Source organism: Pipra filicauda, unplaced genomic scaffold (assembly GCF_003945595.2).
Source record: "Pipra filicauda isolate LSUMZ 115617 unplaced genomic scaffold, ASM394559v2 scaffold847_size67191_pilon, whole genome shotgun sequence".
Classification (NCBI taxonomy): domain Eukaryota; kingdom Metazoa; phylum Chordata; class Aves; order Passeriformes; family Pipridae; genus Pipra; species Pipra filicauda.
Genome location: NW_024105028.1, coordinates 39,073 through 56,771, shown reverse-complemented (window position 1 = coordinate 56,771; position 17,699 = coordinate 39,073). Strand labels below are relative to the sequence as shown.

The 17,699-nt window shown below is 53.7% G+C and overlaps 1 protein-coding gene across 5 annotated transcripts; it reads right to left on the bottom strand.

The window, feature by feature from the left end:
- Nucleotides 1-3,064: 3,064 nt before the first annotated feature.
- On the bottom strand, nt 3,065-17,110 carry LOC113997356 (ankyrin repeat domain-containing protein 26-like). 5 transcript variants are annotated; one of them, XM_039390603.1, is made up of 21 exons: nt 15,988-17,110; nt 15,453-15,567; nt 15,034-15,207; nt 14,839-14,945; nt 14,043-14,133; nt 13,650-13,786; nt 13,387-13,480; nt 12,640-12,921; nt 12,146-12,381; nt 10,340-10,472; nt 8,852-9,133; nt 7,919-8,154; nt 7,018-7,242; nt 5,905-6,551; nt 5,578-5,744; nt 5,078-5,223; nt 4,716-4,966; nt 3,708-4,597; nt 3,545-3,583; nt 3,293-3,418; nt 3,065-3,200 (listed from the first exon to the last, which is right to left on the bottom strand). In XM_039390603.1, exons 1-13 carry the CDS (start codon nt 16,203-16,205, stop codon nt 7,041-7,043), a joined length of 2,307 nt encoding a protein of 768 aa, XP_039246537.1. In that variant the 5' UTR covers nt 16,206-17,110; the 3' UTR covers nt 3,065-3,200; nt 3,293-3,418; nt 3,545-3,583; nt 3,708-4,597; nt 4,716-4,966; nt 5,078-5,223; nt 5,578-5,744; nt 5,905-6,551; nt 7,018-7,040. The 5 variants fall into 5 exon arrangements, with proteins under 5 accessions (XP_039246537.1, XP_039246534.1, XP_039246536.1 ...); XM_039390600.1 differs by having other exon boundaries at nt 3,293-3,362; XM_039390602.1 differs by having other exon boundaries at nt 3,545-4,597.
- Nucleotides 17,111-17,699: the final 589 nt, after the last annotated feature.

The following is a 17,699-nucleotide window of genomic DNA, read 5'->3' as shown; positions in this document are numbered from 1 at the left end:
TCAGGGATTTGCCTGTGTTTTAGGGTTACCAGGAGCTCACCCACTATCTTCTGCCCAGAACACAAAGAGGAGGGCTCGAAAGCACTGCAAGAGTCTGGCAACTGAGTAGCAGCAATAGCTCACCTGGAGGCCATGATCTTAACACCACTGTGCTTCAAGCCTTCCCGGAGGAAAGGCACACATTTGCCTGGCCTCTGGGACAGGCTGAAGATGCAGCTGTGAGCAGAGCTGAAGGGAGCAGAGGACAGCTCTGGCTCGGCCTTCAGGCCTGGCTTCTCTTTCAGCCTTGAAGATGTCTGCCAGACTCATATGCACTCAGAGCAAGGGCAGAGAGAGAAGTCTTAACTCCCGGCCCAGGAAGAAAGCCTTAAGACGCCTTCAAAAATATGACTCTCCTCATCCCTCCCACCTAGGCCCAAAGAGCTCCAATTCTGTCACCAAACGCAGCAGTTCTCCTCAAATGTCGGGACAGTTGTGGCAGCCGTGCCCTTTCTGCCAAAGTTGGACAGGTCCCCACCTGTCCCAGAGGCAAGCAGAGGGAAGAAGAGGGGACAGCCTTGGGATGGGGGAATGGGAGAAGCAAAGCCAGCAGGGGGAACAGAAGAAAACGAGGACACATCCTGGAGTCTTGACGGCGACTGCCGTTGGTTCTGGCGGAGGAGCCCCTCTATGCTGTGTGTGCTTTGGCACAGGCTGCACTGTGGGTATGGCCCTGCTCTGCTGGTGGCCACTGCTCACCCTCTGCACAGAATCACGGAAAGACTAAGGTGCTCTAGTCCAAGGCCTGTTCTGGAACAGGGTTTCCTAGAGACAGTTGTCCTGATCCCTGAAGGTTAGGAAAAGCCAGGAAAGACATAGGCAAAGAAGACATTCAGTATTTCTGCTTTTTTCCTGTCCTGTGGAACAAGCTGCCCCATCTTGTTGAGAGATAGGCCCACATTTTCCCTGCTTTTCCTTTTGTCACCTACAGACTTAAAGAAGTCCTTCCTGTTGTCTCTGACATCACTGGCCTGATTCAGTTCCATTTGGGCTTTGGCTTTACCAACTTCACCCCTGCATGCCCAGATAACATTTCTGTTTTCTTTCTTTGCGTCCACTCTCTGTAAGCTTCCTTTTTGTGTTTGAACAAGAAGCTCCTTGTCAAGCCATCCATGCAGACCTCCTGGAATTTTTGCCTGACTTTCTGCTTTTTAGGATGAAACTCTCTTGAGCTCGATAGAAGTGATCCTTGAATATTAACCAGCTCTTTTGTGTCACTGTACTTTGCAAGGTGTTGCAAAGGCTGTTAAACCCAACAAGTATGGAAAGGGGGTTTCGATGAGAAGAAAATTGTTAGGTGCAAACCCAGGATGATGGTTAGTAGGACGATTAGTAGGATCAAACCCAGGATGAATGGGCTCTGCTGTAGCACTGCGCCAGATTCAAGGAAATTTACCAGTAACACAGTTCCCTGTGGCACAGCTGCTGGGATGTGGAGCACAAGTCCTCACTGCTGTGTTCACTTATGAGCCTTGCAGTCATTCAGCCCCCAAGGACAGCTCTGTTTGTGTTCACAGAGATCCAATGACAGTAAGAATCCCTGCCCAGCCTAGTGTTCAAAGGAGTTGACAGTGTAGAGATGGGGGAAATACACTGGGGGATTTGTTCCCCAGTGTCACGGGTTTACTTGTTCTAAAAAACTGAACGGGAATTTTCTTTCCCCTGCTGCCTGTGGGGGAGGGATGTTGAATGGGGAGGACAGTTTTCTGCCTTGGGTGATTACCTACCCAAAGGAGCTGGCTGGCAGAACTACATTCCAGCCTGACAGCTCCCTCTGGGGCTGGGGGGGGGGCGTGAGGGGTTTTTTTCTCCCCTCCTCTCCTTGGAAAGTGGCACTTCACTTTCTGCCTTAACGGAGGCAAGGGGGGTGTGTGTTGGAAAAAGCTCTGAGGCCGTTTTGCTCTCGACCTGGTCATCCATCTAAGAGAAGGTCACTCTAAACAAACCTACGTCCTGAGGACCTCGCTGCCACCGTCCAAGCTCGCTCGGCCCCGGCAGATGAACCTCAGGATGAAAGGGTGGGCTCAGTTCAGCGCACACTGTGTCTCACCTAAAATATCCATTGCGCAGGCTCGAAGGCCTTACCCGCATTTGCAAAGCCCTGTATCACCAGTGTGCTTGTAACAAATGTGGGTGGAGACCTTTCCCAAATCTTCATTTGTGAAGACTGGCCATGATGAGATGAGGGGATTGAGTCCATCATCAGCAAGTTTGCAGATGACACCAAGCTGGGGGGGAGTGTCGATCAGCTGGAAGGCAGGAGGGCTCTGCAGAGGGACCTGGATAGGTTGGGGAGTTGGGCTGATTCCAACGGGATGAGGTTCAACCAGGCCAAGGGCCGGGTCCTGCCCTTTGGCCACAACAACCCCCTGCAGCCCCCTGGGCTGGGGACAGAGTGGCTGGAGAGCAGCCAGGCAGGAAGGGACCTGGAGGTTTGGATTGACAGGAAGCTGAACTGGAGCCAGAGTGTGCCCAGGTGGCCAAGAAGGCCAATGGCATCCTGGCCTGGCTCAGGAACAGTGTGGCCAGCAGGTCCAAGGAAGTGATTCTTCCCCTGGACTCAGTGCTGGTGAGGCCACCCCTGGAGTGCTGTGTCCAGTTCTGGGCCCCTCAGATCAGGAAGGACATTGAGGTCCTGGAGCAGGTCCAGAGGAGAGCAACAAGGCTGGGATAGGGACTCAAGCACGAGTCCTGTGAGGAGAGGCTGAGGGAGCTGGGGCTGTTCAGCCTGGAGAAGAGGAGGCTCAGGGGAGACCTCCTCACTCTCTACAACTCCCTGACAGGAGGTTGTAGCCAGGTGGAGGTTGGTCTCTTTTCCCAGGCAACCATCAGCAAGACAAGAGGGCTGGGTCTTAAGCTGTGCCAGGGGAGGTTTAGGTTGGATACTAGAAAGAATTTCTTTACAAAGAGGGTAATCAGCCATTGGAATGGGCTGCCCAGGGAAGTGGTGATTCTATGGGAACACACCCATGGAGATGGGAACACACCCATGGAGATGGGAACACACACACAAGATCAAGCAGAGTAGCTTTGCTGAAGGGATTTATTGATCATTCAGGGAAAATGCCCCTGGGCTCTGAGGGAAATCAGAGGGTTCTTCCTGGATTGATCATCTCCTCATGCCACTGGAGGGGGACAGGGCATGGGTGTCACCACCAGTCCTGAAAGACAGAGCCCCAAACGTCACCCCCAAAGTCCACTGCAACATGAGAGGGGCCTTGTCCTGACCCCTCTCCCTGCAGGCACTGCTCACCTCAGCCATCCAGGGATGCAGCCACGCCTTTCTCACCAACAGGACCCACCACCTTCTCCACCACAGGGGGCTGGGGACAAAGGCAGGGTTAGGGACACACTGGGTGCAGTGGGATGTATTGGGAGCCTGGGGGGAGAAATGGGATCCTTGGGGAAGGTGCACTGGGGTATACTGGGGCAGACTGGGATGGCTTAGGAGTGTCATGGCCATGTGAGGGGAGGACCCCACTCAGGCAGAACTCCTGGTACCCACCTGAGCCATCTTCAGGATCCCAACGTCCACTAAATGCAGCTGGAGAGAGCCCAGGAGCCCTGGCTGGTCACTGGGATGTCCCCGGTGCCAGCGAGGGATGGGGGGACCAAAGTGTCCCCCAGTTCCCAGACTGGATGCCCTCCAGTCCCCCCGGCCCACTCACCTCCCGCAGATCATTTTGGGTTCCTGCCAAGAGTGCCTGGGCAAGGAGAGCAAAGGTTTAAGCAGGATTGGCCCCTGTGGGGCTGGGGGAGGGACACGGGGGTCCCCAGCCCCCCCAGCCCAGGGCTGCCCCCGTCTGAGGGGGAAAATCCCTTCTGCTCCCCCTGCTCCCACTCCACCCAGTTTCACCTCCAACCCCTGTGCCTGCAGGGCCCAGGGTGGGGATGGAGACAAGGAGAGCCAGGGGAATTCAGGGCCTGCAGGGACGGTGGGGGGAGTAGGAGGGGACCCAAAGATGCTGAACTGGGGGGAACTGGGGAGCCCACGGGACTGGGATTGGGGTGTTGAAGGGGCCCTGTGTGGGATGCAGGGGAGGGGAAAGGAATTCAAGTGTAGGGACATGGGGACTGCAAGGGAGAGGCTTGGTGGGGACAGGAGGAGGATGATGGAGGAGGACAAAAACGAGGGCACTGGGAGATGGTTGGGAGTGGAGAGGGAGGCAAGGAATGGTCTTGGGAGGTACCAGGGCAGTGACCTGGATGAAAGGCAAAGGTCTGAGGGGAAGGATGGAAAGAAAAGCTTTGGGAATGATCAGTGGGAGGATGTTTGGGGACCCTGGGTAGGACACAGAGCAGATGCTGGGGAGGAGATGCCTGAGGGGACCAAAAAGGATGGGATGGGATGGGAGGCCCAAGGGGTGGGATTTGGGAGCACCATTAAAAGAAACAGGTGGGGGCCCTCCCAGCAATTGACAGTGGACCTCCCTTGTCAGGGATTGCTGAATGGCTTCCTGCCGTTGCATCTTTCATTTCTTATCAAAAATCACCCAAATAGTTTTCAAACAGTGCCTGCCAATGGAGCTTGAAGGCACTCGTTCCATCAAAGCCATACCTGTAATTCAGAGGCATAAATAGAGAATGTAGATTTGTCTCTTAAGGTGCTGTCTCATTTCTACTAGATGTCAATTAGTACCATGTAAAACATGATCATTAAAATTAAAAACTCTTACCCTTCTATTTCCCTTTGAAAAATAATTCTGCTGTTAAAACTCTCACTTCTGTTTGATTGTTTAAAATCCAAATGAATGTGTGTACTAGTGGACACAGACAGGGCTCCCTCACAGAGAAGCCCATGAAGTATGGGCTGGATGAGCAGACAGCAGGCTGGTTGAAATCTGCTGGCTGGGGTGGTGATCAGGAGTGCAACATCCAGCTGGAGGCCAGTGATCAGCAATTCCTGGTGAACATCTTCCTTGATGATCTGGATGATGGGATATAGTGCTCAAGTTTAATGGAGCTGATGAGTTTACATTCCGACTGCAAGGAACATGTTTTCACATCTGAAGCAGGGGATGGGAAACCAGAGACTCACTGTGAACCCCGAATGATTTCCAGAGCCTTTCCAGAGCATTTCATTCCAATCCGGGAATTTTGGATTAAAAAATCCCGGTGCTCCTCCATTACTCTGGAAAGGGGACCCTGGTCTGTCGGGAGTGAGGACATTGCTGAATCTGAAAGCTGGAGAAGACAACAAGAAATGTGTGACCCTCCAGAGGATGAAAGCCCTGGATGAAGTTGTCAAGAAGTTCAGACCCAAAGCCTTTCCAGTTTTACGGTTGTGTCTAAACATTTACTGTAGTTTTTCCCTTGTTTGTCCCCTGAAATTGTTTGATGAAAAATCCCCTTGATGTCTGTATCCTTAGACCCCGCTCCCTGATTGGCCAAAGTTTGCTGCATTGCAGTATTTCCTTTTTGGCCACCCTTTCCCTAAAATGGATAAACCCTACCCCCTTTTTCCCTTATCCAGTTACACTTTGCATGCTGGGGTCCCATCTGGGGTGCCAGGAAGAGCTGTGCTTTGGGACCAATTACCTCTGCAGCTGCTCGTATGCCTTCATAGGCTGCTAAGATTTCCTTCTCCTCAGGGGTGGAATTGGCCTCAGAACCTCTGTAGCTTCGGCTCCAGAAACCCAGTGGTCGCCCTCACGTCTCACCAGGCACCTTTGGCCAGAGGCTCCAGGAGGGACCTTTATCTCCAGCTGCAGAGTAGAGCACATTCTTTACCTCTGGTCCTGTCCTGACTGCTCCAAGAGCCACGGCATGTGCAATCTCTTGCTTGATCTGCCTGAAAGCTTGTTGTTGTTCAGGACCCCACTGGAAATTGTTCTTTTTACGGGTCACAAAGTAAAGAGGGCTCACCATCTGGCTGTACTCTGGGATGTGCATCCTCCAGAAGCCAATGGCTCCCAGAAAAGCTTGGGTTTCTTTCTTGTTTGTGGGTGGAGCCATTGCTACAATCTTGTTGAGGACGTCTGTTGGTATCTGGTGTCGTCCATTTGCCATTTCAGCCCTAGGAACTGGATCTCTTGGGCAGGGCCCTTGACCTTACTCTTCTTGATGGCAAAACCGGCCTCGAGGAGAATCTGGATGATCTTCTGTCCTTTCTCGAAAACTTCTTCTGCTGTGTCCCCCCCACAATGATGTCATGGATGTACTGGATGGATGGATGGGGGTCACAGCATCTCGGTTCCTCCGATACTGTTGCCTGTGTACAGTTGTCGTGGCCGTTGGCACTTCTTGTCCCCAAAGCTCCAGCGATTCCTTTCGTACAACAAGGGGACCAATGCAGCACCACCTCTCCAATTTTAAGTAGCAGTTTCGCTGCCCTCACCACTAGGATCATTGTCGCTGAGCAATGTAGGGATGGGTTAGAGCTGATCTTGGAGTCTTTGCTACCAAACCTTGAAGGCCACCATCAAGGAAACTGGCTACTAGGCCGTGGATGTCGAAATTAAGGAAAGGAAGCAATTTGTTCCATCCATCTGAACGGTCCCTCACAGGATGTCCTAGGACAGGCACAAAAACAGCAAGAATCAGGAATAAAATTAGTAAAAAGGCCATTGTTATTATTTTTCTTTCTCCTTCTTCCTAAACAAAGCTATGTTTAGATAAACAAAATCCTTCTTGGCAGCTCTCCCAGGAGTGTCCCAAAACAATGGGGGATGTTGACAAAACAAACCTGCTCTTGGCAGCTTTCCCAGACAATGTTCCCACAACAAAACCAAAGGAACCAAAACAATCCCACTTCTGACACCAAAACCATCTGTAGCCAGTTGGAGTTGGCTTCCTGCCAAACCCCACAGACTACAGAAGATTACTACGTGTAAATTTAGGGTAGAACTTAGGTGGGAGGTTCCTGTGCCACAGAGCTCTTGCCCACAGTTTCTCTTGGAAAAGAATGGAGTTCCACAGCTCATTGCTTCCATTTCAACCTTTTTGGGCCTTTGACCACTCTGGAAAATCTGTACCAACCTGATGAGCAGAAGTCTTGGGCTTTACCACAGGTGTCTGGGTGGTGTTCTGAGAGCCAGACTTCTGCTCAGTCCCAAACTGATGCCAACATGTCCCAGGCCAGGTGAATCCAGAAGTGGACTTGCAGCCAGAAGTCCGCTGACAGCGCTGCTTGGGACCACAGATCTGCTTCTGTGGCGCTCCAAAAAGAGCTTGGTGTTGGCCACTGCAAGTCTCTCAGTAGCTCTGAAACATTCACAAGCACACACAGAGTCATCTTTGGCAGGAAGGCTTTCGCAAAGTTACCCTCCACAGCCTTGGCTACTACTCGACTTCTAAAAGCCAAGGGCATGAAGAGCGTCCAAAACCAGCACATCCTTTGATCTGAGCTTGTTCACAGGGCCTGTTTCTAAGAAATCACACCAAGTGCAAGGAGCAGCCAGTGGCACCTCCAGAAGAACTCTGGGCTACCCTGGCCTTCTCAAGGAAAGCTCAACCCTCAGACCCGCTGCCAAAACAGAAGCCAAGAAAGAGCCGCCTTATTTTGGATTCACAGAATCCAACTCTCTTCTCCCAGAGGCCTCTCCTTATTCAAACAGGAAAGGGCACAAGATTCATCTTCTCTGTCACCCACAGGATGAGGAGAGTAGAGACTGGCAAAAAGACTGCCTGCTAAAACAACCTCAACTTGAAAAGACACCAATAATGCCAGAGTGGTGCTGCTGTGGGGTTACTGCTGGAACTCTAAAGAGAAAGGAAGACAGGTCTGAGGAAGGGAAGGCTCTGAAGGAACTTTCCCCACAAAGATGCCACGTTCTGCTTTCACACCTGATGCTGGCCAGATGCAGAAAAGGGATTTCCAAGGAAAATGCAGGAGGAAAAAGGAGTCTGTTCTTACCAGTCCAAAAAAGCAGGGACTTACCTTTCCAGTTTCTTGGTGAGGCTTTTTCTTCTTTGGGCTTCCACCAGATACAGCTCTTTGTACTTGTCCACTTCTGCCTGGGTGGATTCCTTTTGAAAAGGTCTTTCTGCTTGGTTGCTTTTTGTCCTTCCCAGTGCACGTTCCAGATCTCTAATTCTGTCTTCTAACTGTTTTTTCAGTGAGTCCACATGACTGCTTCTGATTTCTTCTAAGGTGTCCTGGTGGGCTGCCTGTGCCTGAAGGAGACAGTGCACCTTCAACCACCACAAGAAAAAGAGAGCTCTGCCCAGCACAAAATTGCACACACCCACTTTCAAGGGCCCAGCCTGACTCAGAGAGGCGGCTCTGCCTCCTCACTCCCAGCAGCAACCAAGGCAGAACCCAGGAGCTGCCAGGGCAAACAATTCTTTGCAGTGGGAAAGAAGCCCAAATGAGCACTCTGCTTCAAAGCTACTAATGAAGAGACACTGGGTCTGTAGGACAGGGCATGTCCAAAAGGATTCTTCAAAGACAAGAAGAGCTTCCACATCCACCTCCACCCCCTCCCTCCCATCCCTGGAATTTCAGTGACTCCTTTTCTGAGCACTTTCACCCCCTACAAGGACAAAGCAGCACCTGTAGGTCTGGCCATGACAGCTGCAAGTTGCCAAACCCATCCAAGGATGAGCAGTGAGAAGCAGAGCAGCGCACAGAGATCCCCCCAAGCACTGCAAAGTGGGAATCTGCCTTGGGCAGCCTTTGCATTCAGGGACCTGCCACCACATTCCACACCCATGACAGCACTCCTGCCCAACCAGATTGCCTTCTGCCACTGCCTTCAGCAAAGACAGAAGCTAACCCACAGAACACAGGAGCAAAAGAAAAAGACCAAAAACCATGGCCACAAGAGAAGTTTACGTAGCACCTGTGGACACTGGGGAGAAATTCACTTACTTGCAAAAACTCATTGACTTCTTGGAGTTTTTGTCTTATTTCCTGGTCTGCTCGTTCTTCCACCTCTCTTTTGCACTGTTCGAGTTGGCTGCGATCCACCACGTTGGTCTCCAAATGATGGTGGAGTTTTGCCAGCTCTTCTTGCAGCTGGCATTTGTCCATGGCCAGGTTCTCGCACTCCCCACGCAGGGCAGACAGCTCTTCTTGCAAAGCCTGATTTTTGGCCTCCAGCTGCGTGCACTGTTCACGTTCCCTGTCCAACTGCTGGGAAAGTTCAGCAACCTGCAGACAGAAGGAACAAAAAAGGAACTCAGCGTGGTGTAAAGGCAGTGAATTCCTGGAAAACCTCAAAAGGGGGTGCCCAGGGAGACTTTATTCATCATCTGCTGGCTCAGGACTAGACACAAAGTGCAACCAGGCTTTTCTTTTCCAGCAAGAACAGCTTTCCCATCATTTTTCACGGGATTCCTCAGCTTCCCATCCTTTTGGAGTTCCTCATGCAAAAATGCTCCAAGCTTCTGGACTCCAAAGGAATGACTGCAAAGGCAGGAAGCCATTCTACAGGGATGTCTTCAAACCCAAGCGTGACTCTGACAGACGCCGCTTTAGCAACGGATCCGAGTGACGAGTGGAGAAGGGATGAGAGGTTCTGTGCCACTGCTGCACAGGCACAGCAGCCTCAAAAGCACTGCTGGGAACAGTCCTTCGGGCTCCCCGCCACAGGATGGGCTGAAACAGCTCCCCGTGAGCAAGAAGGGACAGATTTTCCCCTGGGAGGCCCCTGTCCTCCTTGGGCCCTGGGCAGCAACAACACTGTGCAGAAAAGCCAAACCTCAAGGGCCTCCTGCTCAGCTCGTGCCTGGGACAGGGCTCAGGGGCTGATGGTGCCCTGCCAGTGACAGCGCTGTTCCTCCCCTCTCTGCCAGGGCAGCAATTCATCTGGCACACCCAGAGGACGCTGTCACAGCCTCCCTCCAGCTGCAGCCAGGCCTGAGCTGGGCCCCACTGCTCTCAGCCCATGCACGTGATGTCCTGCCAGGACGGCAGACCTGCCCATCCCTCAGGCCCAGCCGGGGGATCTGCACTCTTGGCTGACCCCGCTCACTCTCAGGGGACCTGTTCTGCTCTTCTTGCTCAGGGCCTGTGGGACGGCTCCCTGGCCCGGGAGCTCACGCACCCTGCCAGGCTGGCTGCCACTCCTGGCTTGCCCCTCCTCTGCAGGACAGCCTGGCCTCCATCAGCCCTTACACCTACTGCTTTGCCCTCAACATTTGCATCTTTCCCCAGAAGGAGAACTACCCCGGATTAGTTCGAGTCATCTCCCACTGGAACAGCAGGAGGAGCATTAAGAAAAGCCCATCACATCCAAAATGCAGCCAAGGGGAAAAAAAAAATCATCAGCATGACAAGAAACAGAGGGAAAGCATCTCCCAGCTTTCAAAAGAAGGAACACCACAACCAAAGAGCCCCACCCAGAGCGCAGCTCACCTCTCTTTGGAATCCATCAACTTCCTTGACCTTTTCAGAATATCTCTTCTTCATTTCTTCCAGCTGGGACTGACTTCCTTTCTCTTCATTAACCCGGAGTTTCCTGCTCTCTATCCTCAGAAGCTTTTCCAGCCTGCACAGCAAATTAGTGAAGAAAACCATGAAACACAGGAAGAACCAGCCTTTCCCCCACAGTCTCACAGAAACAGCACAGACAGCATCCAAGCCTAGAATGGCTTGGCTTGGCAGGGACCTTAAAGATCATCCAGTTCCAAGCCTCCTGCTGTGGGCAGGGACACCTTCCACCAGACCAGCCTGTTCACAACCCCATCCAACCTGACCTTGAACACTTGCAGCCATGGGGCATCCACAGCTTCTCTGGGCAACCTGTTGCAGTTCCTCACCACCCTCACAGCAACCAATTTCTTCCCAGGATCAAATCTAAACCTATTCTCTTTCCATTTGAAGCCATTCCCCCTTGTCCTCTCACTACCTGCTCTTTTAAATGCACTCTCTTCATCCTTCTTGTAGGCTCCCTTCACACCCCAAAAGGCCACAATTAGGTCACCCCAAAGCCTCCTCTTTGCCAGGCTGAAGGGTTGCAATTGTCCCAGCCTTTCCTCCTAGCAGAGGTGCTCCATCTTTCCAAGCACCTTGGTGGCCTCCTCTGGACTCAGTCCAACAGCTGGAGGTCCTTGCTGTGCTGAGGAGCCCAGAGCTGGATGCAGCCCTCCAGCTGGGCTCTCCCAAGGGCAGAGCAGAGAGGCAGAATGCCCTCCCTCCACCCGCTGGCCACGCTGCCTTGGACGCAGCCCAGGACACAATTGGCTCTCTGGGCTGCGAGCGCACATCGCCGGCTCATGTCCGGCCTCTCCTCCAGCCCAAGGGCTTCTCGGCAGGGCTGCTCTGCCCCTCTTCATCCCCCAGCCTGCACTGATACAGGGGCTGCCCTGAGCCACGGCCAGCAGCTTGCACTGGCTCTGGTTAAACCATCAGCAGATTGCCATGGGCCCACTTCTCCAGCTGGTCCAGGGCCCTCTGGGTGGCATCACCTGTGTCAACCACACCCCTCAGCTTGGTGGCAGCTGCAAATTTGCTGAGGGCACACTCCATCCCTTCCTCTGGATCATTAGTGAAGACATTAAAGAACACTGGGCCCAGTCCAGACCCCTCAGGGACACCACTCGGCACTGATGGCCCTCAGCACTCTGAGCCATTGATCACCACCTCTGCATGGCACTGTTCACCCAATTTCTTCTCCATCTAACAGTCCACGCATCCAATCCATCTCTCTCCACTTTGGAGAGAAGGATGTTGTGGGGGACTGTGTCAAAGGCTTTCCAGAATGACAGGGAGATGACATGGGTAGCCCTTGTCCACTGAGGCAGTCACTCCATCTTAGAAGGCCACCAGGTTGGTCAAGCAGCACTTGCCCTTGGGGAAGCTGTGCTGGTGCTTCCAATCACCTCCCTGTCATCCACGTGCCTTGACAGAGCTTCTAGAAGGATCTTTTCCATCACCTCCCCAGGCACAGAGGGCAGGCTGACAGGTTGGCAGTTCCCAGGACCCTCCTTTCTACCCCTTTCAAAGATGGGCACAGTGGGTTTCCCTTTTTCCCCTCACCTGGGACTTCCCCTGACTGCCACGACTTTTCAAATATCAAGGAGAGGGTCTTGGCAACTCCATCAGACCCTGTTGGCCAATGGAGGGCAATAATGCTGGCCAGATGGAGAAGATGGATTTCCAAGGAAAATGCAGGAAGAAAAAGGACTCTCTTATTACCACTCCAAACAAGCATGGACTTACCTTTCCAGTTTCTTGGCCAGGCATCTTCTGGTTTTCACTTCCTCCACATACAGCTCTTTGTACATTTCCATCCCTCCCTGTGTTGCTTCTTTACGAGAAGCTCTCTCTTGTTGGGTGTTTTTGACCCTCTCCAATTCACTTTCCAGATTTCTAATTCTTTCTTCCAACTGGATTCTCATGGATTCACAATGAATGTCTCCAGTTTGTCCTAGTGGGGCCTGGTGGGCTGCCTGTGCCTGAAGGAGACAGTGCACCTTCAACCACCACAAGAAAAAGAGAGCTCTGCCCAGCACAAAATTGCACACACCCACTTTCAAGGGCCCAGCCTTACTCAGAGAGGCGGCTCTGCCTCCTCACTCCCAGCAGCAACCAAGGCAGAACCCAGGAGCTACCAGGGCAAACAATTCTTTGCAGTGGGAAAGAAGCCCAAATGAGCACTCTGCTTCAAAGCTCCTAATGAAGAGCCTGTGGACACTGGGGAGAAATTCACTTACTTGCAAAACGAGGCTGACCTCTTGTAGCTTTGGACTTCTTTCCTGGTCAGCTCCTTCTGCCACCTCTCTTGTACACTGTTCTCTTTGGCTGCCATCCAGCACCAAAGTCTCCAAATGATGGTGGTGTTTTGTCATCTCTTCTTGCAGCTGACATTTGCTCTTCTCCAGTTGTTCACACTTCCCAAGCAGAGTGGACAGCTCTTCTTGCAAAGCCTGGTTTAGGGCCTCGAGCTGCATGCCTGTTCCAGGCTCCATGTCCAGCTGCTGGGAAAGTTCACCACCCTGTGCACAGAGAAATAAAAGAAAAGGAAACTCAGCGTGATCTAAAGGCAGTGAATTCTGGGAAAACCTCTCAAGGGGGTGGCCATGGCAACTGTATTTATCATCTACTGGAAACCAGCCTAGAAAACACCTGAAAGATTCCCCGACAGAAAGAAGAAACTTTACACCTACTTAAGAATTTGGGAGACACTTCTGGCAACAATACTTCTGGGTCCCTTGGAGCTCATGATGAAACTCCTCATTTAGAATCTAAGAATTCCTCCAGTGTCCAGCACACCAAATACCCTCAGGGCTTTTGTAGCAGCTGGGGAAAGGACCAGGCTGCTTTCTGAGCAGCCTCTGCTGAGGAGAAGGCAGAAACTGAGCTCCCCAGGCTCTGCAGGAAAACTTCATCTGACAATTGCCCCACAGAAATAGGCAACTAGGCTCAAGAGTCACAAAAAGGCAAATTTAGCACCAGCTTACTGAGGCAGAGGCTTGCAGGGCTCTCGGAAGGGCTTCAACGCTCTCGCTTGGCTGCTGGACAGTGGCTTCCAATCTGCTGTTCTCACTTGCAAAGCTTAAGAAGAAATACAGCTCTTATGACCAGAAAATCCAATGCCAGACAAACTGTGCTAAGGAACAGAAGCCACAGCAGAAGTGTCCTTCAAAATCCCACTGACTCTCCCCCTGTTTCCACCCAATCCCCAAAGCCACAGACCCCTCGCTTCACTGGGTTCCTCTCTTACTCTTGCGCGTCTTCTTCCAGGAGGTCCTGCAGTTCCTGGGAGGAAGTTATTGCCTCTCTTTTCTTGGCATCCAAGGCACTCTTCAAGTCAGGAACACAATGCTCAGACTGAAGATGCTTTTCTTCCTCCTCCTGCAGCTGTAAAACCACGGGAAGAATCCACAGTTGTCAGGGGAGCTTTTCCAGAGAGGAGCCAGCTGCTGCTGAAGAACTCAGGTGCTGCATGTCTGTGTGCATCCCCTCTGCCCAAAGAACTGAAATCCATTCAAGTCCCTTCAAAGCTTCACTTCTACTCCCCAATGAACACACTGAACACTGTTTTGTCCGTTTTCAGGATGGATAGGAAGCAACAGGCACCCCCAGGTTTCTCCCTGTGGGGACAGGCTTTCCATACCTCCGCGCCAGCCCTGTCCAGCTCCTCCTGCAAGCGCAGATTATCTTCCTCCAGGTGAGCCTCATGGCTTCCAGGAACCACAAGAGCACTCCTAAAGCATGCAAAATTTCATCAGAAACGTGTCTGACCCTGCATCAGTTTTCCCCTGCTTGCTCCCAAAACAGCTCTTCCCCCCTTTCCTACAAGCTCCGGGAAAGCAAAGCCAAGTCCATGGAAGCATTGGAGAATTTCTCTTACAAGGGGCCTCCCTAAAGCAGCCTCAGCTACCAGCTCAGGCCATGCTGTTCAGGGCTCCTTGCACTGCTCTTCAAAGTCCCCCCACATGCGGCTGCACAAACTCCCAGGGCAAGCCCTTCGACCCCCTGACCATCTCCATGGCAGGAAGTTTTCTCCTTCTGTGCTCGGAGCCCCTCGTGTCCCCTGGGACAGTGTTGCTTCTCTTTCCCCCAACGCTTCCCTTCAGAGCACTGAACGCCCCAACTCTGCCGTGCCTTAAACCCCCCTGGCCTGCAGAGCAGCCACGCTGCTGAGCTACTGGCAAGTTTCCCCGGGGCTCTGGCTCTGGGTGGGGAGAGGGCACCACAGACAAGGCTTTCTTGCAGACCTCAGCGGGCAAAGGACGAGAGCCCCTGAGGTACGAGAGCAGCCAAGGGCAGACCTGCATTTACCAGTCCCACGGGGAACTGCTTCCACGGGGCTGCTCCTTCTTTTGCCCAGCTCATTGCCACGCCCCTCGTCTGGGTCACACTTGCAGACTACCCAGAACACCCGGGGGCTGTTTTGACAAAGCCCTCACCTTTCCCCCTGGGCTTGAGCAGGCCTGTCAGCTGCTTTGTTCACAAGGCACTCCAGAATCTCCTCGTGCTGTTGCAAGGCTGCAAGTTTCAAGGGGGTAAATCCCCACTAAAAGGAGCAAGAATCCCCATTAGAAAGACACAGACAAGCTCTGCAGCTCTTGGAAAGAGCAGCTTTAGCCCCGTGCCAAGGTTACCTGGTTCTGAGCATCACTGTTGGCATGATGCTCCAGTAACAGCCCTGCTACAGCTGTGTTTTTAGAGAGCACAGCCAGGTGAAGGGCAGTGTTGCCGTCAGCGTCTGCCAGATTGGGGTCGGCACCGTGTTCCAGCAGAACAGCAACACATTCTTCCTGCTCCTGCTGGACTGCCTGGCAACAACACACCAAAAGGGAAAGGCTTCCAACTTTTCCATCCCCCTCTCTCACAACTCCCTCAGCTCCTGAGTGCTGCCATAGAAGACCATCTGCAAAGATCAGCTAACAGAGGCTGTGCCCTGCCCATTGCAATAGGCGTGTTTCTATGGCCCTGCCCTGCAAGGAATCCTGCCAGACACCTCCCCTTTAACACCCCAGCACTGAGCCCCACCTCCAAGCTCAGAAGGCATTGCACACACCTTCATCAGGGCCGTTCTCTTGAAGCTGTCAGCGAGGTTGGGCTGGCTGTTCTTTCTTAGCAGATATCTGACGACATCTGCATGGCCATTGGCTGAAGCCAGATGCAGAGGTGTCCTAAAAATTAAACGGACGCTCTTAACCCAGACAGACAAAGGACGAGCCCAAGCTGTGTCTCTACCCAGCACCCTGGGGACCCTGCCCGGACTCTGCTCCTGCTGCTGCTGCTGCTGCTGCTGCTGCTGCAACCCTGCCCTGATGAGCCAGAGGGCAGAAGAGAACAGGTGAGGGCTGAGCAGCTGCAGAACAGCCCTGCAGAGAGAGCACGGCCAAGGGGCAGGTGGGCAAGACGCGTTTGCAGCAGCGCTGGAGCCCGGCCGGCAGCTCCGAGCAGTGAAAAGCTCAAGAGTTCCCTGTCCCAGCTGACAGGGCAAATGTCACTTTTCAAGCCTTGTTCCTAAGAGAGGGCTGCCGAGGACTACTGCAGCTTGGCTCAGGAGCAGCCAAGGTGTGCCATCAGCGTGGCCCAGAACTCACCGCATCTCCTGGTCTGGCCTGTCGATGCCGACTACCTTGACGTACCAGCGCCAGCGCCTCAGCCAGCCCAGGTCACCGCGGGCGGCCGCGCGGTGCAGCCTGCCCAGCCCCTGCTCCCGGAGCTGGGAGGCGCTGCTGGAGCTGGTGGCAGCCCAGGGCTGCCCACTGGGGCTGCTGGAGGGCGACTGCCGTCGCTTCTTGCTCAGAAGCCACGGCATGGCCCTGCTTGGAGCTCCCAGCAGCAGGAAGGGCAAGAAGGCCCCGGCGGGCTGCCGGGAGCCAAGTGGGGATGAGGAATGGGACGGGGCGAGGTTTAGGGGGAGGGTGACAAAGGGGACGAGAAGAAGGACGGGCAGAGGGTATGAAGCACAAGGCAGACGAGGTCGCCCTGCGCAGTGGTCGTGGCCTGCAGCTGCCAAGACGGCGATGCAGGCGCGCAATGCTCCCCGAGCGGGATGTGCTGCTGCTCCCCGAGAGGCTCCAGCAGCTCTGAGCGCCGGCTGCGGGCACCAACAAAGCCGTGCCCGACTGGCGCCTGTGGCGTCACAATGGCTGGTGGAAGGCTCAGCACGTCAGCGTGGGGTGTGACAGAGGCCACGGGGCAGGGTGGGGCCGGGCGGGGCAGGGCAGGGCGGGGCAGGTGTGAGGGCGGCCCTGCTGGGCCTTGTGGGAAGGAGGCGGCCTGGGCCTTGTGAGGGCGGCCGGCGGGAGTGGGCACTGCCCCGCCTCAGGGCGCCCCGGGGCAGGGCCCGGGACGCTCCCACCGGGCCGCAGGCTGCGGTAGGCGCTGGAGCAGCTCCCGCATCACCCGCTCTGGCTTTTTGCTTCAGCCTGGAGCCGGGCTGCCTCTGGACACACTGCCATCAAATGAGGCTCAGGAGGAAGTGGGGCCACCACAGCTCTCAAGAAATGCCCACCCAGCGCTCCAAGCCTGCCAGGCCAGAGTTCCAGGACAATTCCCCAACTCCTTTGTCTTGTCCCTCTTGAAGAGCAGACACCTCACCCCCCTTCCCCTCACAACTGCTCTCTCCTGCTGCTTTGCCAGATGCCAACAGTGAATTTCTGCTCTGCTGCTCCACCAGCCAACGGGCAGCACACAGCAGGGCAGGAAGAAACTTTCAAACACATCTTGTCCCACTTTGTCTTGATGACAACACCAACTGAAAGATCAGAGGTTCTGCACCAGCTTTCTCAGCAGAGGGACACTACAATGGACCACAAGCAGGCTGAAGAAATTTCCCTTTTTCTTTATGGGCTACAAACTGATCTGCTTCCCACGGGATCAGGGATTTGCCTGTGTTTTAGGGTTACCAGGAGCTCACCCACTATCTTCTGCCCAGAACACAAAGAGGAGGGCTCGAAAGCACTGCAAGAGTCTGGCAACTGAGTAGCAGCAATAGCTCACCTGGAGGCCATGATCTTAACACCACTGTGCTTCAAGCCTTCCCAGAAGAAAGGCACACATTTGCCTGGCCTCTGGGACAGGCTGAAGATGCAGCTGTGAGCAGAGCTGAAGGGAGCAGAGGACAGCTCTGGCTCAACCTTCAGGCCTGGCTTCTCTTTCAGCCTTGAAGATGTCTGCTGGACTGATTTGCACTCAGAGCAAGGGCAGAGAGAGAAGTCTTAACTCCCGGCCCAGGAAGAAAGCCTTAAGACGCCTTCAAAAATATGACTCTCCTCATCCCTCCCACCTAGGCCCAAAGAGCTCCAAT